This window comes from Rhea pennata, chromosome 6, assembly GCF_028389875.1.
Source record: "Rhea pennata isolate bPtePen1 chromosome 6, bPtePen1.pri, whole genome shotgun sequence".
Lineage (NCBI taxonomy): Eukaryota > Metazoa > Chordata > Aves > Rheiformes > Rheidae > Rhea > Rhea pennata.
In genome coordinates this window covers 3,208,574-3,229,984 of record NC_084668.1, presented here as the reverse complement: position 1 = coordinate 3,229,984, position 21,411 = coordinate 3,208,574, and the positions used below count along the sequence as shown (strand labels likewise).

Sequence of the window (21,411 nt, the reverse complement as noted above, 5' to 3'; positions counted from 1 at the left end):
TTGGAGAGGAGTATATATATATCTATAGATATATATACACATACATCCAGCAGAAGAGGCACAGCCAGGAGAAGGAAACCTGCCGCCAGCCCCGCGGACGAGGCGATAGCTGCTGCCTCCTCTCGTGTGCGTGCCGTATCGTTAGCCCCTGCACTTCCAAAGAAGCGGAATTCTCACAGAAACACGGCAGTCCAGGAAGGAAGGATTCGCCACAAAGCCTATCTGTCACCTTCCTCCCCAGCGGCTGGATATTGCATTTTTTTTCAGTCACTCTTCTGCGTTTAAATACCAAATGTAGTCTTTTTTTGGGGGGAGGGGGGGGAGGGCGGCGATCTTCTAAAAGAATTGGAAATCTGATTTGGATTCGAGAGTGCTTGTGTTCAACGGGCAAAGCAAAGGCTCGTGAAATAGGGGAGAGAGGGAGAAATGTGCAGCTTTTTTGGACTGGAGGAAGAAGGACTAGAGATTTGCCACTTTTGAGAAGGCTTGGAGGTTGGTTTGTTTTCAAACTGTTGTTTCGTCCCTTTTTCTCTTCTGGGTTATGCTACATCCCTCAGCATTATTAAAGAAAACTTAAGTGTTACTACCCACGTGTAGCTGGTAGCTTTATTTTTAAGGTAGTTTTGGTAAAGGAACTGACAGACTTCTGCCCTTCATCAAAGGCTCGTCACGTTTGAAGCTGAAATGGAACTGTTTTTCTCCCAAACACTACATATTGTAAAACGGGAGTGAGGACGAAAATACGTTGTTTACTAATCTCCATACGACTCCCCGATATTCAGCACCCACGAGGGATGCTTTACAAAGCTTGATGTGGAAAAGAATTGGAGTGTGTTCTGAGACTTTGTTTTCCTAAAGTATCCAGCGGCTTAATTGTTGACTTTTTTAGTGGATTCGTAACATGCTTTTATGAATTAAATTTTGCCACCATTTGTACAGAAGCCAAATGACACGTGTGTTTTGAAACACGGTTCCAAATATATCCATCCCTGTACCCGGATTCTCGCTAGAAAGAGCCGGAGAGAGATTGTCAGTATCTGAATAAATCTGATTTTACTGTTTTGTGAACATTATACTCCTCAGAAATGTTGCTATAGATTGCTTTATTCTGGTTCAGCAGAAGGGGAGATTTTTCCAGCTTGCAAGACCCGGGAAACTGGATACTTAAAATCACTTAAATGTTTTAACAGCATTGGAAAATGGGAGCTGCTACTAAGTTGGCGTTCGCTGTTTTTCTTATCTCATGTTCTTCAGGTAAGTCTTGTTTTTGTCACTTTAAACGTAAGAGTTAGCACTTGAAAGCTTAAGCTAACTTTGATCATTAGTATGAATTAGGATAAATCTTTCCAGATGACAGGTGTTTGGGATGGCAGTGATTGTAAAGGCAAGAGCTGTTTTGATTGTTACTCTTAAAAACTTGTGCAGATGATCATTTTGTGTGTGCAGTCCTTGCATTTCAGAAAAACTGTGTAGAACACATGTAGAGATTTAATCACCTAATGTCGTATGTGATCATCTGATGATGCAATTATTACCATGTTTCATGTTCTGGATAATGAATAATCAAGCTGAAATATTCCTAACTTCATTCAAATTTCTTGTTTTGGGGCATTCAGTGGTGAATACCAGCTTTCATTAACGCTCATTAGTTTAGAATAGTTACAACTATGAAAGTATTAGCTAGCCCTTTACTGACAGGAAGGGGTGTGTGCGTGTATGGATGTACACACAGAATTAGGTGCAAAAGGCGGACTTTCAGATCAGGTTCAAAGCGATTTGTAAGGCTTTGTATTTTGCTATGTCTATCCTGTACTACATCATTATCTTGTAATACAAAAGTCCATTGATTTTTATCTTCAAAGCAACAAAAGTTCAGTTTCTAACGCTAGCCCTTAGTCATGAGAAACAAGTGTAGCGTGAGAACTTCCATACGCTTGTTTTGGGGTGGGGGGGAATTATTATGATAACAACCAGTGGCTGGATGAACAGTTGATTCATTTCTATTTGAAGCTCGATCAGTTTTAAGAAAGCTATTATAAGCTACTAATCCTGAGCTATGTAACATTTAAAATTTGTTTATATATTTTTGTATGCATCTAGAGCCCTCTCTATGCATTTATGTATGCTTTTTAGCTTTCTCATATGATATGCAAAGATAAATTTAGCCATCTGAGTATTCTGACTGCTAATTTTCAGGTATTATTCATAACCTATGTGAGGGAGTGACTAGATCTGTATAAAAATGCCTTTTAAAATTTCACTGTTATAATGTGCAGAATTTTGCTGAACAGTACATTTTCTTGTGGTTAGTAAATGGATAGTCTAGCCTTATGTCTGTAGCATTATTGATCAATTCCGTGTGGGCTAAATGTGCTGTGAAATGGCGATCACTGCCAGAAATTAACCAAAAGAATCCTGTCTGCTTTAATCAGAGAAAGAGCAGAACAGGTTATGGGCACACTTTTTTAGTGTGCCATCTAGTCATCGTCTTTTTTCTTTTTCTTTTCTTTTTTTTTAAGACTTTTGACAATACTGTCTTTCACTAAAATGCACGTCTTTTATTTTGATCTAATATCTTGTTTTGATGGTACTCGTGTAATATTCCTCTTAATTCAGGAATGTTTTCATAGAAAACTTTTTTCCCTCCTCATTGGCAGTTTTTCGAAGACTTAGTGCTATCTGTTCTTTGTATGTGTCTCTCCATTCCACGTCTTTATATAAAGATCCTTTAGCCTAAAGCACGTGATCTTGTTTAAATTACCTATCTTCCTTATCAAAAAGAACTGTTAAGCAACAAGAACAGTCTTTCCTTCAGCATTCTTGCACTTTTTGTTCTTGGTAGGTAAAAAGTGAGTGTTTCTCTTGCCTTATGAAAATAGGAGTAATCTTAATTAAATAGTCAAAAGAACTGGCTAAATTTTGGATGGCTTATGTTAATAACATTGTTTTGGTGGTTCTTCCGATATTAAACATGAAATAATCCAGTATTTAACAATTAAAAACTGTTTTCTATCCTAGTATTTAGAATAGCAGTGGGTCTGCTATTCTGGTGTAGGTATAAAAATGAATCAACTTACAGTAAGTTTTTTGCTTCTACTATTTTAGCATGAAATACATGCATTTTGATTCATAGTGTTTCTTCTATTCACTATAACTTCTGTAGGTTAAAATCATATCTGATGAATCTGTTATGGCATTAAAGTCAGAAGAAAGTCTCCCTTGCATTCTTTAGACTGAAAAAAAGTCTATCCAGATTATTCATTTAAGTATGTGGGCAATAGTTGAAGAAATCCTACGGTTCAGGTGTAAAGAGATTGTTTTTCCTTTCTCCAGTATGCAGCCTTCAGCCCCTTGTAATGTGTGTGTTTGTGGGGTGGGGAAGGATTGATTTTATTTTTTTTTCCCTGATTTCATTTATTTATTTTTAATGTTTTGTATGCAGTCATTTTCCACAATTGTTTACATAGCTCACTATTACCAGAGTTCTTTGTATAGGTGAATATATTTTTGTTCTATGTGGTGGGTGTTAAAGTGGTCTTTAGTTTGAAGGCGTTTTACTGTATGTAAACTACTATTTGAAATGCTGTAAATGCACTTTAAATGCACATGGATTCCCCATGAATTCAAATGTAGTAATTTTTGGTAAGAAAGTGGAAATATTTCCCCTTTTGACTAAGGTGTGGAAAAAGTGAACATATATGTCATGTTATTACACTTCAAAATATTTGTTACTGTATTTGTAGGTACTTGGATAAAATTTGATGTAGGTTTGCACCCATTTATACCAATTCAAGAGAATGAGATGAACTCGTAGTAGCTAAACATGAAAACCAAATGCCTTGGTTAAGGTTCCAGGTATACCATTTAATGTGTTTTTATGTATATATATATATATATATATATAAAGCTATGTATATTTTGATAAAGAAAAAGTTTTCTCTATTAAAAATAACAGAAGATCTCAAAGTAGTAATAAAATACTTATGAAAAACTGAATATGCTTCCTATGATTCTCGTAATGCTGTAGGTGAGCTTAAAGAAAAACAGTAAATAATAGAGTATGTTTTGTCAGAAAGCACTTCTAGATATTATCTGTGTTGTCCCACATTCCACACTTCTCCCACTCTGAGAAAGTATGTTTCTCCTCTATTCTTCATAATCCCCAAACAAATTTTACTCTATGGACTTTCAGGAATAGAGAATGTGTACCTTCATAGTTCTCTGTGATGTGATATATGTCCACCTATGTAGTTGAAAATGTGGGAGTTGTTAAAGTACTAGGTTGTTTTGCATCAAAATATCCAATTGTAGATGCTACAACTTCAAACTGTTCGTGTATGGTTTCATTACTTCTAAACTCTGCTTCTTCCAAACCATCTTTTCCATACTTCTCAGTTACCAGTTGCGGCTTTGGTACCTGCAAGGCTGTTATTGCAGTAGTTCTCCAGCTTGGTCTCTTACTGGAGACACTCTCACTAAAACTGGTAAAACTCACTTTAGCACAATTAATGTTAAAAATCACTTAAGGAGAAGGAAACACACATCAGTAGTTTTGGCCCTATATATATATATATATTTTTTTTTTTTTCCTGGTGCCACATTGTTTTCAAGCTACTTAGCCTTTGGAGGGGGTCTTCAGTAATTTTGCCAAAAAAAATGACATGTCAAAAATGCCTTTGTAGTTGATGTAAGTATTTTCACTCTACAGGGAAATTTCTACTCTTTAATTTTATTTTATTCTTCCCCTGCCTTGCCCTGATTATTATTAGGGGAAAACATGATTGTGGTAGTGGTGTTCTTTCTTTTCTTTTCTTCTTTTCTTTCCCCTCTCTCCCCCCCCACCCCCCCAAACACGGATGCAGTTACTGAAGCCTAAGCTGCAACTTCAGAAGCTGTGTGATTGAGTGTTCTGAAGGAATGGAGGGGTGGGAGGTGAGAATGTTTTGTTTCATTTTGCTGGTATGTTTAACACTCTTCGACTATCCTTTCATTATTTACTTGGTAGCACTTGAAAATCCTGCCAAAGATTTGGGAGTAAAGTTTGTGAAATCGTCTCTGCTGGTATGTTCTCTGCAAGCTGTCCATGATCGTGGTTCAACTCTAATCACTTTATTGCACAGGCAAAGCAATAAAGCACTTAAGAGTTAGCACTACTTACAAAATAAAATGCTGCTCTTTTTTTTTTTTTTTTTTTTTTTTTTAATAACAGTGCACATTTTTCTTTTTTTTTTTCTTCCTGTTAGGATATTTCCCACAGATAACACACTTAACAGTCTTGATGTTGGTGTTCAGGGCAGAACTTGTAAACCTGCTTAGTATCTTTTTCAGGCATATATACATGTACACAGATGTGAATGTAATGTAGTTCACAAAGTCTTATGGTTCCAGGTTGATGTTACTAATATTGATTATAAAAGCAGTTAGCATCCATTTATTCCGATGTCTGCCTTTCAGATGCAAGTCATTTTTCCTAGAGAAAACTTCTAGCAAGTTTGTCTTCAAATGCTAGCTGCTATTAAATTTGAGGCTTTTTAATATTTGAGGTGAAAATTATTTTTTTTGCTATATGGGGGTTGCAAGAAGATTGCAAGAAGATACTGCTATAATGAATACTAATTTTCATCTGGTTTTAACAGATAGCATTTGAGATAGCGATTAACAGATAGCGTTTCTTTTACCCTACCCTGCTGGAGTTTGGGGATGAAAGCGTTTTACCCCCAGGCTCTGTCAGTTTGCAAATGATAATGAGAAGAAAAACAACTTTTTAAACCTCAAATAGAAAGGTTCTATTTCGCCATATCAAATGGTGCTCTTAGGTAGGGGGAAAAAATTAACAATGTTTTGGATTCGTGGTGATTCTCTCTGCTACTCCACCCGTGCTTTTAACACTTCTGTTTTTGACAATGACTGGCTTTCAATTCCCATAATTTATTTCTCTTTGAAATTGGAATTCATTTCTCTTATCAATATGAAGATTATATATTTATTTTTTGGACCTCTTAAAGTGTGATTAAAGGGTCTTAAAAGAACTCTTTATTTCTTTACTCAGAAAAATGTGATGGACAGTACTTGGAAAATAGTCTTTTGGAGAACTGTATTCAGAGTTAAGATATAGCAAGGCCTGGGTATTTATCCTTAGAAATCATGTGGAGAATAACTCTTTTAAAATAGGATGTAAAAAGAGAGAAGTTGACTAGGAATTTGAGGGTAGAAGAGATTTCTTGGTAAAGGGTAGATGCGTTTCCACCACTTAATTAACAGAAAGCAGATTAATGCAAATGTCTGCTTCAGCTGGTTGGTAAAATACATGGTCTGTTAACTATCTGATGTTCCTGAAAATGAGAACTCTTAAAAAAGATCAAGAAAACTACAAATTTTACAGCCAAGTTCTTGTATGATGAAATCTTAATGTGTTTTTGTTGCCTTGGTGCTTAACATTAAGCACATCTTATTTCCTGTTATTTCCATATGGAAATTGAAATGTTATTGGATGCCAGTGACTATATGTGGCATCTCTTATTTTCTCTCCTTTAACATATCTGTGTGGAGGTTTTTGTTTTTGTTTTTTCCCCCCCTTAGAAACAGTTTGTGACTACAGAGCCAAGCAGCAGAGAGTATTTAGGCATAATCCCACAGAAAATGAATATTTACTGCCATATTGTTTACATTGCATAGTTTTGTGGCTAAGAATCCCAAACTTATATTAGCTGCACCAAATACTTGAATTGCTGGTGGAGGGAGACCAGAGGAGAGGGATTTACTCACTGCAATAAATATTGCTAAGGCATCATTCCTTGATAGTTTCACAGTAAAGGAGCTCTTGATGAGAAAGGTCAGAAATCATGGTTTCATTGTAAATTTCCTAGTTACAGCTGTAATTGGAAGCAAATAATCTGCCTAGAAAAAGACAGATGATTTGCTCACTAGCTGGAGGCGTAAATCTTTAGTTATGTGGTTAGAAGTATTGGAAAAACACTTGGAAGTGAGGGAAGCATCTGTGGGAAGATTCCTGCACCCAGAGCAGCTGAAGGTAGCACTAGTATTGTTCTAATTGGTGAAGTCTAATAACACTGGGCATTGGAGGGAGGAAATATGTCTTTTTACTCCTCTCTAGTAAGATACTCTCACAAAAAGTTGAATTACTTGATAGTTTAGCAGCTCAGTGAAAGATGCGTGATTTTTCTCTTCTTTCTTGCATCGCTCCTGTTCCACAGTTCTCCCAATATAATCTCATTTTCTGACTCTTAGTCAAGGAAAGATGAGCAGAATAGTAGTCTTTGACTCTGGAGCTTTCTTTGTCATGGTCTTTTTCATGAACTATGCCCGCTATGGCTTTCAGGTAGAAACTTCATTATGGAGGAAAAAAAAAAGCAAGTGACGTCCTTCCAGTCGTATTGATGCCAGCAAAGGTCTGAATGACAGCTGTGTAACCTGAAATCCTAGTGACTTTACAATATGCCAGTTGGAAGAACAGGAACACTTCTAATGTACTGACAATTCAGCGTTTCATTATTTTTTGTTTTTGAGGGTGAACTAAGTATTGCTGAGTTCTAAAAACTTCCCTTATTAAAATACTAGGTTATACTGGTATTTATGGTTAAAGTGGTGTGAGATAATATTTCAGTCAGGATGCAGAGTCAGTCCAAAATTGTAATAATTTCAGTGTTGTTATTGAGTTATTCACTGTAAAAGCTTGTTAGTAACTATTAAACTACACTGACTTATAAGTAAATATGTCTTTCCTATGATGTTCAGTATCTTTATTTGGTAAGGAGGCTGCATATTGTTGAGGGAATTTAAATAGCTGAATATCACCTTTTAAGATTCCTTATTTTGTTAAGGTATCATGGACACTTTTAATGTTTGATTTGAAGCTGTGTTTTAGGTGGTAGTTCAGCTGAAAATGCTGAAATGAGAATTTAATTAAAAGGCAAGCTCTGAGAACTCTGAAGTGTGAGGAGCATGTAAGAAATGCCTGGGTACCCTTTTTTTTTTTTTTTTTTTTTTTTTGCTTTTATAACTATTGTATTACATGAGGGAAGTGTTGCTGATGGTTAGTGAACTGAAGAGCATGATATTCAGGAAAAATCAACATTTTGTAATTGCTAGATCTTAGGTACAATGAAGCCCAAGAAGACTTCTGAAACTGTTTTTGTTTCCTGAACTTTAAGATCATTAACTAAACTGTAAATGCAAAAATACAGTGTTTGTTTCCTTAATATCAGGAGATAGGTACTGCTGTCTAATCTAGCTTTGTTCTGCACCTCAGTAAAGCTGTTTTCATATTTTGGAAGACCTCACTGTGTTTAAAATAACAGTGAATAAGTTTTTTTTGTTGTTGTTTTTTTGTTTTAATTTTTATGACGCATTTTAAAGCTTATACCTGAATGGCTATTTAAGACATCATATTGCATCCAAAGATACTGTTTTCAGATAATGTTTGAATAATCATTTTAAAAAAAATGAGAATGGGATCTTTCTTGCTGCTTTTCTGTAGTACAGGTCAAAATATTAATCCTGCTTTAACTTCATGCATTTTCCATTCCAAAGTAGAATGCATTCAGTATTTATCATTTCACCAGAAAAGAGTTCATTCTTTTAATTAAAGTTGCAAAGTTTCTTGTGACGGACCGAGTTTATAAGTTGGATGGGTACATGCATCATTTTTAGAAATTGAAAAGGTGATCAAAACATCAAAACTTTGAGGTACTGCTTATAAAAGATACTAACCTTTTCGTGAAGATAAATCAATGTTCAGTTTTTACTCTTGAAAAAGTGCGGTGGGGGAAAGCAGGTCAGCGATTTAAATATGATTGACTATAGGCTTGAAGAACATATTAGAGATGATCTGTTCTCCTTTCTGAGATGGTGATTTGCCCTTTTTTGGCTGTTTTCTAGAATTCTTAGTAAAATGAGGCCACAAAGCGAACGTGAATGCTGCTTAACTGTTAGCACATTCTCTGACATAGTTTTAGCCTGTGCCAATTGGTGTCTAGTGAGATGACATACAGGCACAGTTTGAGGGATAACGCAGGCCAGGGGCCAGCGCCAGCAGGCGGCACAAACAAGACGGTACCAGACTTCCTGCAGCTGACTCTGCATCTTCAGTGCTGCTGCATGCCCTCGTATCACATTTTAGGGCATGATGCATATACCTTCAGTGTGCTGTGAATGTTGATTTACAGTGGATTATGGCTTAGCCTTTGCATTTTTGGGGACATTCAAACTGAAAACCATCCCTGTTTCCAAAAGAGCAGTGTGCTTTGGGGCCTGAAGAACATAATACAGAGCCATAAAGAGGTCAGTGGCCACGTACTCCTTGGAATGGATGTGGTCAGTCTATGACACTTAGGATTTACGCAGGGTTGGCAGCCAGTCTCTGGACCTGTTACATTCTGCAGTATAGATACAGCCTTTAAGGAAAGAAATACTTGCCTGCGCTTAAAGGGTATTTCTATTTTAGAAGATCTTTGTAAGCTTTTAGTGCAACAATGTTACAGTCAATAATTACCAACATTTTGCAGTCGAGCTGATTTTTTTTTTAATGTCATGCCATAGTAATGGCTTTGAATGGAAATGGTGGTTTCCTTTTTGAAGTTACTTTTTGAAATCCTAAGATCTTAAATTTAATTTGGTCATTACTCCAGTCCCGCGCTCTGAGCAGAGTCAAGCATGAATTCAGAGCAGGGCTTTTCCAGCTATATTTTGAAACTGTCCAAGGGCAAGGATTCCACTGTGTTTCTGTGAGCAGCCTGTTCCAAATAAAGCATTATCCTCGTAGTGAGAGTGTGTTTTCCCTATGTTGAGTCAGTACCATCCCTATTTTAGTTTATGACCTTTGTCTCATTCTCTGGCAGTGCATCTCAGTAAAGAGCCTAGCTGTGTCTTTTAACTTCTCTTAAGAACTGGAAGGCACCTACTAAGTGTCCTCCTTCCCCTCCACAACCCTTAGCCTACTCTTCTCTAGGCTGAGTAAGTCCAGTTTCCGCCATCTCTCAAGTTGTATATTCCAGCCCCTGACTATCTTTTGTGGCCCTTTACTGGATCTGCTCGAGTTCTTCAACATCTTGTCCTGGGAGGCCCATCACTAAACACAGTATTCCAGATGTGGTCTAAGGAGTGCTGAGTAAAAAGAATAATTATTCCAAATGTTACAGCCCAGTGTGCTGTAAACCTTCTTTACTGCCTGAGCACACTGCTGACTTGTTTAGTGTATGGTTCTCTAGACCTCCAGGTCTCTATAGACAGACAGTCCTGGGCTTGTACTGATACAGAACATGCTCTGTCCCAAGGCTCTGGACTCTGCGTTTGTCCTTGTTGAGTTTCACAAGGTTCCTGTTGGCCCATCCCTCTAGTTTGTCTGGGCCCCCCTGAGCAGCAGCCCTGCCCTTGAGCATCCCTGAGTTTGGTGTCGTGTGCAAACTTGATGAGGTGCATTCTGCCCTCTCCTTTGGGTCATCGATAAAGGTATGAAACAGCATATGTCCTACGATACACCCTTGAGGGACTCTGCTTGTGTTGTTTCTCGTCCTGCTCTTGCTGTGTTCCTTATTTGAGTAGTTCTATTTCAATTACATGCTGCCTATATCTTGACTTTTATTTGTTAGCTAGCATAGCTAATTTTTAGCTTGTTTTCAACAGTTTTTTTTTGGGGGGGTGACATAGAAACTTGTGATTGGTAGTTTTTTGTAACTGAAGCCATAAAAACATGACTTTTTTCAGGTTCAGAGTTCTTATCTTGGGGGCAAGTTTAGCTCAGTTGGTTAGAGCATGGTGCTGCTAATGCCGTACGGGGCTATGCTGAGGGTTGGACTAGATGATCTCCAGAGGTCCCTTCCAACCTTACCATTCTATGATTCTATGATCTTATCTAGATAACACTAGTCTCTAGTTTTAAAATACTGCCTAAATGATCATAGTGATCTTTATTCTGTTAGTTGTATTTTGAGTATGTGGATTGGTTTGATGTCAATATCAGCATTTAAGTTGAAATGTAGTCCATGTTTAAAAGTCATTTCTAAATATATTGCATTTGATCAAGCCTTCTAAGATTTAAAATATATATATATATATTTCCTTCTAGGAATTCTAGGGAAGGTCAAACAGGTTTAATTTTGTTTTTTAGTTATATTAAGTGTATAAGATAAAATTAAACATAGCAGGAAATAGCTGTTAATTTTAGAAATTTTTGGTAGCATTTGTCAGTAGAGGGTGCAGATGGCTCTCTCCAGCTCATACCAATTGCATAATAGAAGAATTTTCTTTAAATATTTTCATGTTTCAGGGTTGAAAAACTTAGATTGTTAGAATTACTTTGATTTTAAATAGCATGCAATTGTTAAATGTCTATACCTTTCATCATAAATTAGTCTCTTTATTTTTCATTTGTCCATAAAGCTGCTTTACAGTAACAGTAGTATAGGGGAGGCCACCAGTTAAATATTTTAGTTTTAATTCTCTGATCCTTAATTTGGGAAGAGTTTGTTTTGCAAATTACCCCTACTGATAATTATATTTCATTAAATGAAAAAAAAAATCTTAAACTACTTCAAAAATCCTATAAATTTTATTACAAACATTTATTTTATTTTGTTGAACTTGATGATTTTGGTATGCACTAAGAAAAAACAAATTAAGTCTCAGCTAACCTTCCCTCTGTAGAATGGTATAAATCAGTAGTAAGCTCTTATTTAGTTCATATGTACCATATATGTACTAAGACCTAGATTTAAAACCACAAGTAATTTACAAGAAGTTTTATTTAAAAACAAGAAGCTTATTTAAAAACTCAAGATGTTTTTGATTCCCTCCTTGACCTTCCCTCCTCTCCCCAGATAAAACAACAACCCCCAACTCATTGGACAGTTGGGGGGACTGTGAAGTGACTTGCCAATACTTCGGAAAAAAAAAAGTATCAAAAAATTTGAATAAAATCGTCTTTCTCACTTGGAAAAGTACAAAATCGCGATTAGTTGGAGGCTTTCAAAGAAGCTGAAAGTGCGTAGGTTCCGTTTTTTCTTCTAGCTTTTTCTTCTTCTTCTTCTTTTTTTTTTTTCTTTTCCTTCAAAATGGAGGAATTGTACTTTGGACAAGTTGATCTTAAACTGCCTTTCTTTTCTCATCCTCCATTCTGTTCTTATTGAGCATCCTTTAAGGTAACGAGTATCTGCTTTTCATAATGCCTACACAGAGGCTGTTCAGCGTATAATTTGCAAAACATCACTAATCTGCTCTTCAGTTCAGGAAGAATTCTGATCACAAGGAAAACAATCTGTGTATCCTAAAAAGAACCATCTTCTGACATCCTGTCATGAGGATTCAGCTGTAAAACAAAATATAAGGAGTGCTGAGTATATGCACAAAAAGTGGGAAATTGTGGTGTTACTGATACTACTCTAAGGATGTGTGAGAACAAAAATTCTTTAACTCTGGGATCTTGGTTAGTCAATGATTAGCAAACTTCATAATTTGATGAAATGTCCTACCAATTTTGCAGGGAAGATGATGTCTAATGGAGTAGAATGAGCTTTTTATTTGATGACTGGAAATTTTCTAGAATCTTGTTATAGCTTTTGCTAAAATATTTCTTATTAATGTTAATAGTAATTGTAGTTATCCAAAACTTTTTTTTCTCCAGTATTACAAATATTTTGATACTGGAAGCTCTTTCATTAGCAGCAAAGGCAAAGAATGTTGGTCATGAAATCTGTGTGGAAAACCTATTTATATTTTTCACTTCAGCATACTCATCTTGGTCAGATTGTGAAGCTTCTTTCAACAAGTAATATGCAGCACATCAACTCAGACTCTTAAATCTTATCATCTGAGTGCTAGCAGTTTTCAATATGCGAGAGAAGAGGCGGGTGACAAATACGCACTTTTCACATATGTAAGAGTGAAAGTGTGTGTTTGAATTTGTGTTTTCATAGGCTTTCAGGATATTTACATGCTCAAAATGATGCTCAAGGGGAGCTCCAGGTGACCACTTGAACTTGAAGCTATTCTTATTGCTGTCTTCCTTCTAGCCCTAGTCAGCCGTAACGTTTTTCTAAGGGAGAAGCTTGTTTGCAAACTCAACACTATTGGCGAATGCATTGTTGAAGCATGGACTGACATATTCATTATGCAGTAGGTTGTAGACTGTTGCTGGGAACTCTTAAAATCTTCCTAATAAACTGCAAAATCCTTGCTGTAGATAACAAACAGGGTGAGCATCTAGCGCATGTCAGAGTTTTCTTGGTCAGTTTCATTGTTAGACAGTTCTTGGGGATTTTTGGTTTTCTTTTTAATTTAAGAGATATTCAGTAATAGAATAAAGCTTCAAAAATAAGCCAGCAAAGTGCACATTTCTTACTTGTTCCTCTAGTAGCTCAGCCTGCTTAATAGCATAGCAAATTAGCTTCTACCGCTTGTCCAAAAAAGTTCTTACAGTTTCTGTTGCTAAAGGTGACAGCTGGTATCTCTTAAAGTAGTCCTTCAGGATAACTTGTCCTTCTCTAATCAAAATCAGTTTCTCTTCCTTTTCTCTTTCTGATGACAAGTTCTAGTTCTCTGCATGGTAAGAAGTTGAGCTTTTCCTTTCCCTAAGCACTATTGAAGTGTGTTTACTTAAAATTTCTGTCATATGGTGCTTTGAGATAGCCTATGTCAAATACAGAATCTAGTTTAAAGCAAGAAATGCTAAAAACTTTACAAATTATACCTAATGAAAAATGTTAATTCAAAACATCCTAAGAGTGTTGGCATCTTGTAGTCCTGTCAACTTTGTATATGACATGACATATAAGAAAAGACTGATTGGAGGGCTGGGAGACTTATAGTTCCTCTCTATATTCTCTTCACCCTAAATTGGGTATGTGGGGGAGGAAGTTACACTTCGCTGTCAGTTGAACCCTCTCAAACACCAGCTCTCATGGCTGTCTGGCATAGTACTGGGCTGATTCAATTTGCTAAACTAACAAAAGCAACTTGGAAGAAATGCAAGTAGCTTTCTGCAAGTGATATCAAATGAGGACAAGGGGTAAAAGATGAGGAGCGTGGAATGAGATGGGTAGAATGAGGACTTGCAGTGAGTCTGTGTAAATTGACCTAGGAAATGAAATATCAAGGCAAAATGACACAACACAGTTAATGCATAGAACTGTTCCCTTTCCATGTTAAACATGAAAGGAAAAATAACATTTATCACTGTTAGTAACCGCTGTCGTTACAGAACTGCTTTTCTTTTTCAGAGTGGTTCAGAGGACCTCAGTGCATGCCTGTTATCACAGAATATTTTTCCCCTCTTGCTTTTTAAACATCTTTCGTCCCATTATTCTCTAGGGTTTGTAGGAAAGATCTTTAGGCTAGTGCCTGTTGTAAACTTGCTATAGGTAGTGTCCTTATACATCTTCAGTTTCACTGATGTAGAACGACTGTTCTTTGTGTAGACATGAGGCTTGCATATGAGAGTGAGCAGAAATATGGCAATGAAAAGTTTCCTCAGTCATCCTTTACACAGGCCGCACCCTGTTCCATTGCACTCTCTTGAACATTTCACAGATAGTAGGAGAGTGCCTGACTGCTAGCCAGTGAGGTCAAATTCCCATATTTCCACAGAGCATTTTACAATCTGGTAAAGCTGGAACCTGTGTCTGTGGAACCTGACTCAAACGAACAGGTGATACAATGACTCCCAGGTTCACTGGTCACATAGTGGAGTAGGAAATAGGTTCAGATTGATATAATGGGCTGTAAAATCGAGTTACTCTTCAAGTCTAAGAGAACGCTTCAGAAAGCTTATTTTCTACATAACCTTAAAGGTTTCTGATTTGTGATACTTAAGCCTGAGACAGTTAAAGTTAAATATAAAGCAAAACTGGCTTGCTTGAACACTTACTTTCTCTAAGGCAAATTTTCATTCATTTGTGTGCTGTAAACATCTTTGATTTAGGATTATTTTACCATGGTCTAGATAATCAGGGCACATAGTACCAAAAAGTTTTCTGATTTCCAGCAGAAATATCAATCGTGATATTTCTGCAGCAATAGTACTATGATGAAATAAACAACGTAAGAGAAGGAATAAAGATCCATTACAGTTTGAATATTGCATTCATGTTAACTCTAGAACATAATAAAGTATATTTAAGATGAAGATAGATGTCAGTCTTACTTGTTCAAGGAAAATTTTGCTATAAGTAGTTCATAAAAGCCTAGAATTCCCTGTATTGTCTCTAAAACTCTAGTTTTGCCATGCTTTAGAGTAGGTAGAAGAGTGACTCGCTGTTAGTGTCTGCCACTGATTTACCAAATGGCTTTTGACTGTGTTGACTAGCTGTAGATAATCATTACCCCTGAAAAACAAAAATAATTTTAAAATTTGTTTTCTTCTGCTCATTTCAAAAGGCTACTGTTGAGAAGGATAGTTCTCCTGTTGACTTAATGATACAACTTTTTATGCACTGGTTTAGTACTCACCCACTACCATAGAAGAAACAGGGAAGACACAAGATTTCTCTTGTAACTTCTTTGGGGGGAGTACCTGTCTTTGTCCTGAACAGGACTGCTCCTCTTTCAGGAGCTTCTGGCAGCATAAACCCTTAAACTACTGTTTAGGATTGCCATTGCTCTGTAAGATGCTCCAAACACAACTTTGGAAATGTAGTTCTCTTTAAAGTGTCAGTGTAATGGGAATTACTAGCTATCTGAAAGAAAATAAAACACTAAAAATGCATCATTTTCTTCTGACCCTTTCCTAAATACCTGGAAAGGCTTTATTTTACTATTAAAGAAGTGCATTCTTTTAGATTTTTAAATACTTTTTTTTATTAATAACCAGAAAAAGAAAATCGCAAAGGAGTGTGTGTACATATAAATAGTTCTAAACTAAATTTAGATGACTTAATCTCTTTAGTTGTTTTCAATTCTCTTACTTTAAAACTGTCTTAAGAATTCCAAGCATCAGACTAGAGGATTCAGCTTTCAAGCCTCATTCTCTTCTAAATCATATCCAGAACTTGAAGTTAATTTCCTTTATGCAGGTACTTAGCACGTGCCAACATATTACCAGTAGGTGTTAGCTACATAATGCATTCAGGGATGCTTCTGGGGCTGAGTACCTTGACAGCTTGTCCTTTGTTCCTGTTCAGCCTTCTGGCTAGCTGCTTCACATCAAATCTGGGGAAGTGATCAATGAAGGCTGCTTTCGACCAAAAAAAAAAAAAAAAAAAAAAAAAAAAAAAAAAAAGAAGCACGTTTACAGACAATGTGTAATTTAACTGTAGAACTCAGTTCTACAGAACCAGTCTTTCAAAACACTGTGTAAATTAAGTGTTCTTGGAAATGAATGAATTCGTGGTGGATAGTTCCCTCAGATGTGCTTAAAGAGGGTCTGTACGGAACATCCAGATCATATAATTTCTGATCACCGAAGACTCCTCCTAAAAACTTTTAGTTAAACCTAGATTTATTGTTGTCCAGTACTTTTGAAACATTCTTCTCCAAAAAATATTTCTAGTGAAAATGAGGCACAGCTGTTGTTTTTATTCATGGTTCTTATACTGAGTTTGCACCTTAATATCAATTTTTGTAGCGGTTCATGAAAAATAATTATTGTTGGTTATACTCTTATTTTTCTCATCTCTTCCTGACAGAAGGAAGCTCTAGCATCAGTTTTAGCACTTTGGAGTTTCTGTAGGTATACATGTTTGAGATGAAAGCAAATCTGTAGTGCAAGGAATATTTCTTTAACGTTGTTGTTTCACCCGTGACTGTGTGTGACTGCTGACTTCTACTGAGAAGGGAGTGGCCTTCTCCTCCCTAAGACAGATTTCCACTGCCTTTCTTGGCCTGGACCAAGCAGTTGTGTGGCTAGGGAGTGAGCTGGGTCAGCATTTTATGATCTAGTGCAAAATTCACTTTGCTTCTATTTACTGTATATTTTTGAAGAGTTAAACCATAGCTCACAATGTAGTTGTGACTCTGTAGTTGTTCTTCTTTCAGAACTATGCAAGAGGGTATGCTTAAGGGCATGCAGGGGGTCTGAAGGTAGAAGTAAGACAAGTGCCAGTTAAATTAATGGTGCCAGGTTCAGAAGAAGTGCTGAGTAGTTAATCTTTTTCCATGAGTGTATATTATTGATCCAGCACATAGTTAATGTCTGGATTCTCTTCAGAGTCTCTAGATTTGAAGCATACTCTGTCAGTGTATTCAATATAGCATGCCCCTTGCTCAAGCTGTTTTATTCTAGGGGAGTTTAGTAATAGAGGCAATGAATACACTGCAAATGGATATAGGCTAATTCAGAGTATATGCCTTGGATTCTTGTTAGGTTGCTTTGGTGTGCTGCACCATTTGCTTCTGCTGCTTCTTTATCATTAACGTTGCTTGTGCTAAATAGATGAGATCCATTTCATGTATAATGCACAGCCTGTGATTTGTGCTTCCTGATTCAATCTTCTCCCTGTTCCTAAGAATAAGCCAGGTTAGAACTTGTGGTTCAAAATTTCTGAGTTTACAGTTGCCTCACAGCATCACTGATGGTCCTGAAAGATCCTTGTTCTTGTGCGCTGTGTGTAGGTATTGAGGTAGAGATTCAAGAAAGAATTTCATTGCTTGCTTTGGCAAAGCCTTAGTTGGTGTATGGTAGTCTGGTTTTCCACAACACGATCCATCAAGAGATATTTCTCTGCTGCCTGTTTGCCTCCATCTGCGATAGGAGGCATGTTATTTTTAAATAATTTTGTGAGAAACTGCCATTATTCCAAGTGACCATGTAGCTTCTACCATGGCTTAAACTACAGATTGGGAGGTACTGCTGAATTTGTGCTTATAGGAGAAGGAAATTATAACCAAACTCCTTTTTTAGTATTTTGAGCAGAGCAACTAGAAAAAAAACTTCCTACTGGAAGTTTCTGATATTCCAGTAATTTCTTACAAGTGATCCTGGAGATGCTGTAGCAGATAACCTGTCTGTCAGGTGCTTCCAGAGGTAAATCAGTGGAGTATACCAACTGTATTTTTTTTCTTCTTATCTATATAGGAGAGAATGGTATCATTTTTCTTTGGGGGAGTGGGAATATGTTTCAAACATGTTTAAGGAGTCCTACTCAAGACTTCTGTTAGCATGGAACTTGGGGTTTAATTGCCAGATTTAGGACTGTTATCTGTCAAATTGTGGCAGACTTTTCAGGTGATGTAGTAACAACATTGGTCTGCTTTTCATTTTTCCTTAAATAAAAAAAATAAGGTCAAAATCATATCCTAAAGTGTCATTAGGATTTCAGGTCAATAGATGTCGTTTTCTTAATTGATACCTATATTTAGAAGACTAATTTCTAGTAGCAAAGGCTGTGCTTTCTTTGTTTATATTGTTGCTTTCTTCCGTCATGTACATTCCTGGTTCCTATATTTATATAGACTTCTAGATTTTTTTTTTTCCGTTTGTAGCTTGATGAGAAGTGTAAAAACTTACAGAGCTATGGTGTTATTTCTTTTAGGCTGTATATTTTAATTCCCTATTCCACACAAAAAACAGAAGAGTAATCCTTACCCTTGGGTGAGGTTAGCTTGCTAGCTGGACTTCTAATACAAAATGTGCATCTGTAAGATTTCTTTTTTTAAGGAACGGTAGTTCTTTCATGCTAAGCTGCTTGGATGGAAAGGGAGGGTACTCATTTCAGGTGTCTGTAGGCGGCTACTTACTTTCTAAAGGGGGCAACAATACTCATAGCAGAGAAGTAACATAGGTATGTTGGGAGAAATACAAAATGACCACTTTGAAAACAATATGCAAATAGGAGCAAATGTTTAAAAGTGGTCTAGGCTAGCTGTCTGGTAGCTATGTGATGGGCTGTTTGGTAGAATTACTGCCAAACACACTTGAGTTGTTAAATACATTAGGTAAGAAGAATCACTATGCTCTTGCACCCTGCAAGAGTGAGCATCTCATCATCTTCAAAGAATTTGAGAAGTTAAAATCTTCTTGAGATTTCTACAGACATAGATTAATGACATATATATTCATTCTGATGTGAGAAAAATGAGCAGAGACTAGCAATTTAAGTTTGTATAGCTGCAGTATAATAGAAATGAAATTTTCTTTGCTAGGTACAAACCAGAAATAGTGCATTTAGTTTTAATCATTTTATTAAGCTTATTTAGTTAAGATTTGACATAATAAAAGCTTTTAGAGCCCATACCAGTCCCAGGTTTTTAAAGATAAATAGCCAAGCTCTGAGAAAATCTCTGCACATTTTTTTGATACTTTAAATTTCCTGTCTTATTTGACTACTTATTCTTTAACTTGTAATACCCTGGTAGAATACATCAGATAGGCAATTTGAACAATAGGCCAGAAAAAAAGATTGCCTTGGTGTGGCACTGAGAGGTGCCCGACTTCAAACATCAAAAGAACACTTGTGGTGTATCCTCTTAGGCTCATTGTGTCCATCACTCTAATTGCTTCTGTTTGATGCTTTTTATCACCAGCCTGCTGCCCTGGCAGCAGGAAATTCCTACTAACTCTTCATCCTGTCTTCCAGCGGAAGTAAAGAACTTAAATTACAGTATACCAGGATGTTTCTCAGAGCCCCCTGTTTTCCATAGGTATAGGAGTCTCAACGTGCAGAAAATCCCTTTGTTAAACTGTGTATTTTAGGAGGTTAAAATCTGTTGACAGTAGGACTAAAGATAGGTAATTCTTTAAACAGAACAGAAGCAAATGAACTCCAGCACTACTGAAACACTGCAGAGCTTGAGGTTACTACTCCTGCGTGTGCTGGGGGAATAGAGCACAGGAGCTTGCCATATTTGCTCGAGGACGATGCTGACTGTTTTAGTCTGTTTATTATGACACTGGTGAGATTATTGCTGAAAATGCTGTCCCTTTTGAAGCTTCAGCTTTGAAAATGAAGTTGACAATTTGGGAAGGATTCAGGAAAAAGACTTACAGAACTGATTTTGTTGTCTACAAATTTTCTGGTGTTGAGAGACTTAAGAATTCTCTATCTGGTTAAGAAATGATCTGAGAAGGGATTTCTGACATCAGAAATGTTAAGTATAAATATGTAAAAAAACCCCAGTATTTTCAGTTAACTGTAAACAAGTTGTGATTACAGTTTATATTTTTAACTGCAAAATGTAGCATTCATATTTTGTATAAGAGTCATAGATTTTGAAATGCTTACTGTACTTCCATAGTTTTTCTGTGGGATGTGGTGTAGTTTTTAAAAGTTGGGCTTGATATAGAATTTCCTGGTTGCAGTTGTTTCTTTTTGTGATGATGAGGGTTCCTGTGGTTTTAAAATATTGTTAGATTTTCACAGCTGTTGCCACAGATTTATGAACGGATGGATTTTTGGTGGGTAGGTTTCTCCCAGCCTCCTGTTGAAGGTTGGATCTTATTTTATGCTCTAGACAGTTTGAATTTACGTAATTAAGTTGTAGACTGACCTACTAAATTAAAGGGAAATTTTCAGGTAATTCTGATAATTTCCTAGTGCTTTTGATGAGAAATACTACACACAAGAAAGGGATATTAAGGTAGAGAATATGGGGAAATTTCAACAGAGGGGAAAACGTTTTAGTACAAGGCATTTTTAATAAAAGAAATTATTTAATTGCTAGTGAGTATACCAAATCATAAAAGAAAATGGACTAGAATGTAAACCAACATCTCTCCAGTTCTTAATTCTCCTTAAAAATATAGCAGCAAGCTAATGCTTCTTTATAGAAAAGAATCAGGAAAAAAATCTGTGAGTTGATGATTTATATTATCAGGTTATTTTCCAAAACTAGTTTAAGGAAGAAGAGTGTATATTAAAATATCTTGCACGTTATTGCTACCTGCTGAATTATAGTCTAAAATGCAGCAGCACAAAGCAGAACTTAATATTTAAATAATTCCCATTTCGTACTGAGAGTGCAAAGATGATTGTGTTGTTCAGTAAGTTTCCTTACTGATATTTTCTTCTGTCCTGTGCACTCCCAGATCCTTCACTCAAGGAGCTATGTAAGTGCACATAAAATTAACATAGCATATTTCAAAGTATAAAGGTAATAGCTTTGTAATCAGTGATAAATATATAATTTAAATATAATTAAAAATGCTTGTTATGGATAAACATATGATTTTTAAGTAAAAGTTGTTTCTCTTTGCTTAGGAGGTGGTAAGATTGTAGACTGAATGTGATTAATGATCTTCGCAGATGTTGCTTTATATGCTTATGCTTTGAGAAGTAGAGCAGCCCAGACTGTCTATCTGCATTCTCCTATGGCTTTGATCTTGATTAAAACTGGTTATGTTACATTTATCTTCCTTTTTTGAACCTCACAAACTCTTAACTGTTTTTTTTGTCTGTATATTTATATAGGAAGATGCCAAGTATCTTCTCTGAATACTGTAAAAATTACACATTTGGGTATGCTCAG

General features: G+C 36.3%; 1 protein-coding gene across 2 annotated transcripts in view; it reads left to right on the top strand.

Moving 5' to 3' along the window:
• Window positions 1-338: 338 nt before the first annotated feature.
• Window positions 339-21,411, top strand: part of ACVR2A (activin A receptor type 2A) — a 62,986-nt gene continuing 41,913 nt past the window's right edge. Inside the window, exons 1-2 of one of the 2 annotated variants that reach the window (XM_062578757.1) lie at window positions 339-1,029; window positions 1,191-1,254. In XM_062578757.1, coding sequence (XP_062434741.1) covers window positions 1,200-1,254 — 55 coding nt within the window. In that variant the 5' untranslated portion in view covers window positions 339-1,029; window positions 1,191-1,199. Of the gene's footprint in view, window positions 1,255-21,411 lie in introns of both variants that reach the window. The other variant, XM_062578756.1, reaches the window with a different exon arrangement.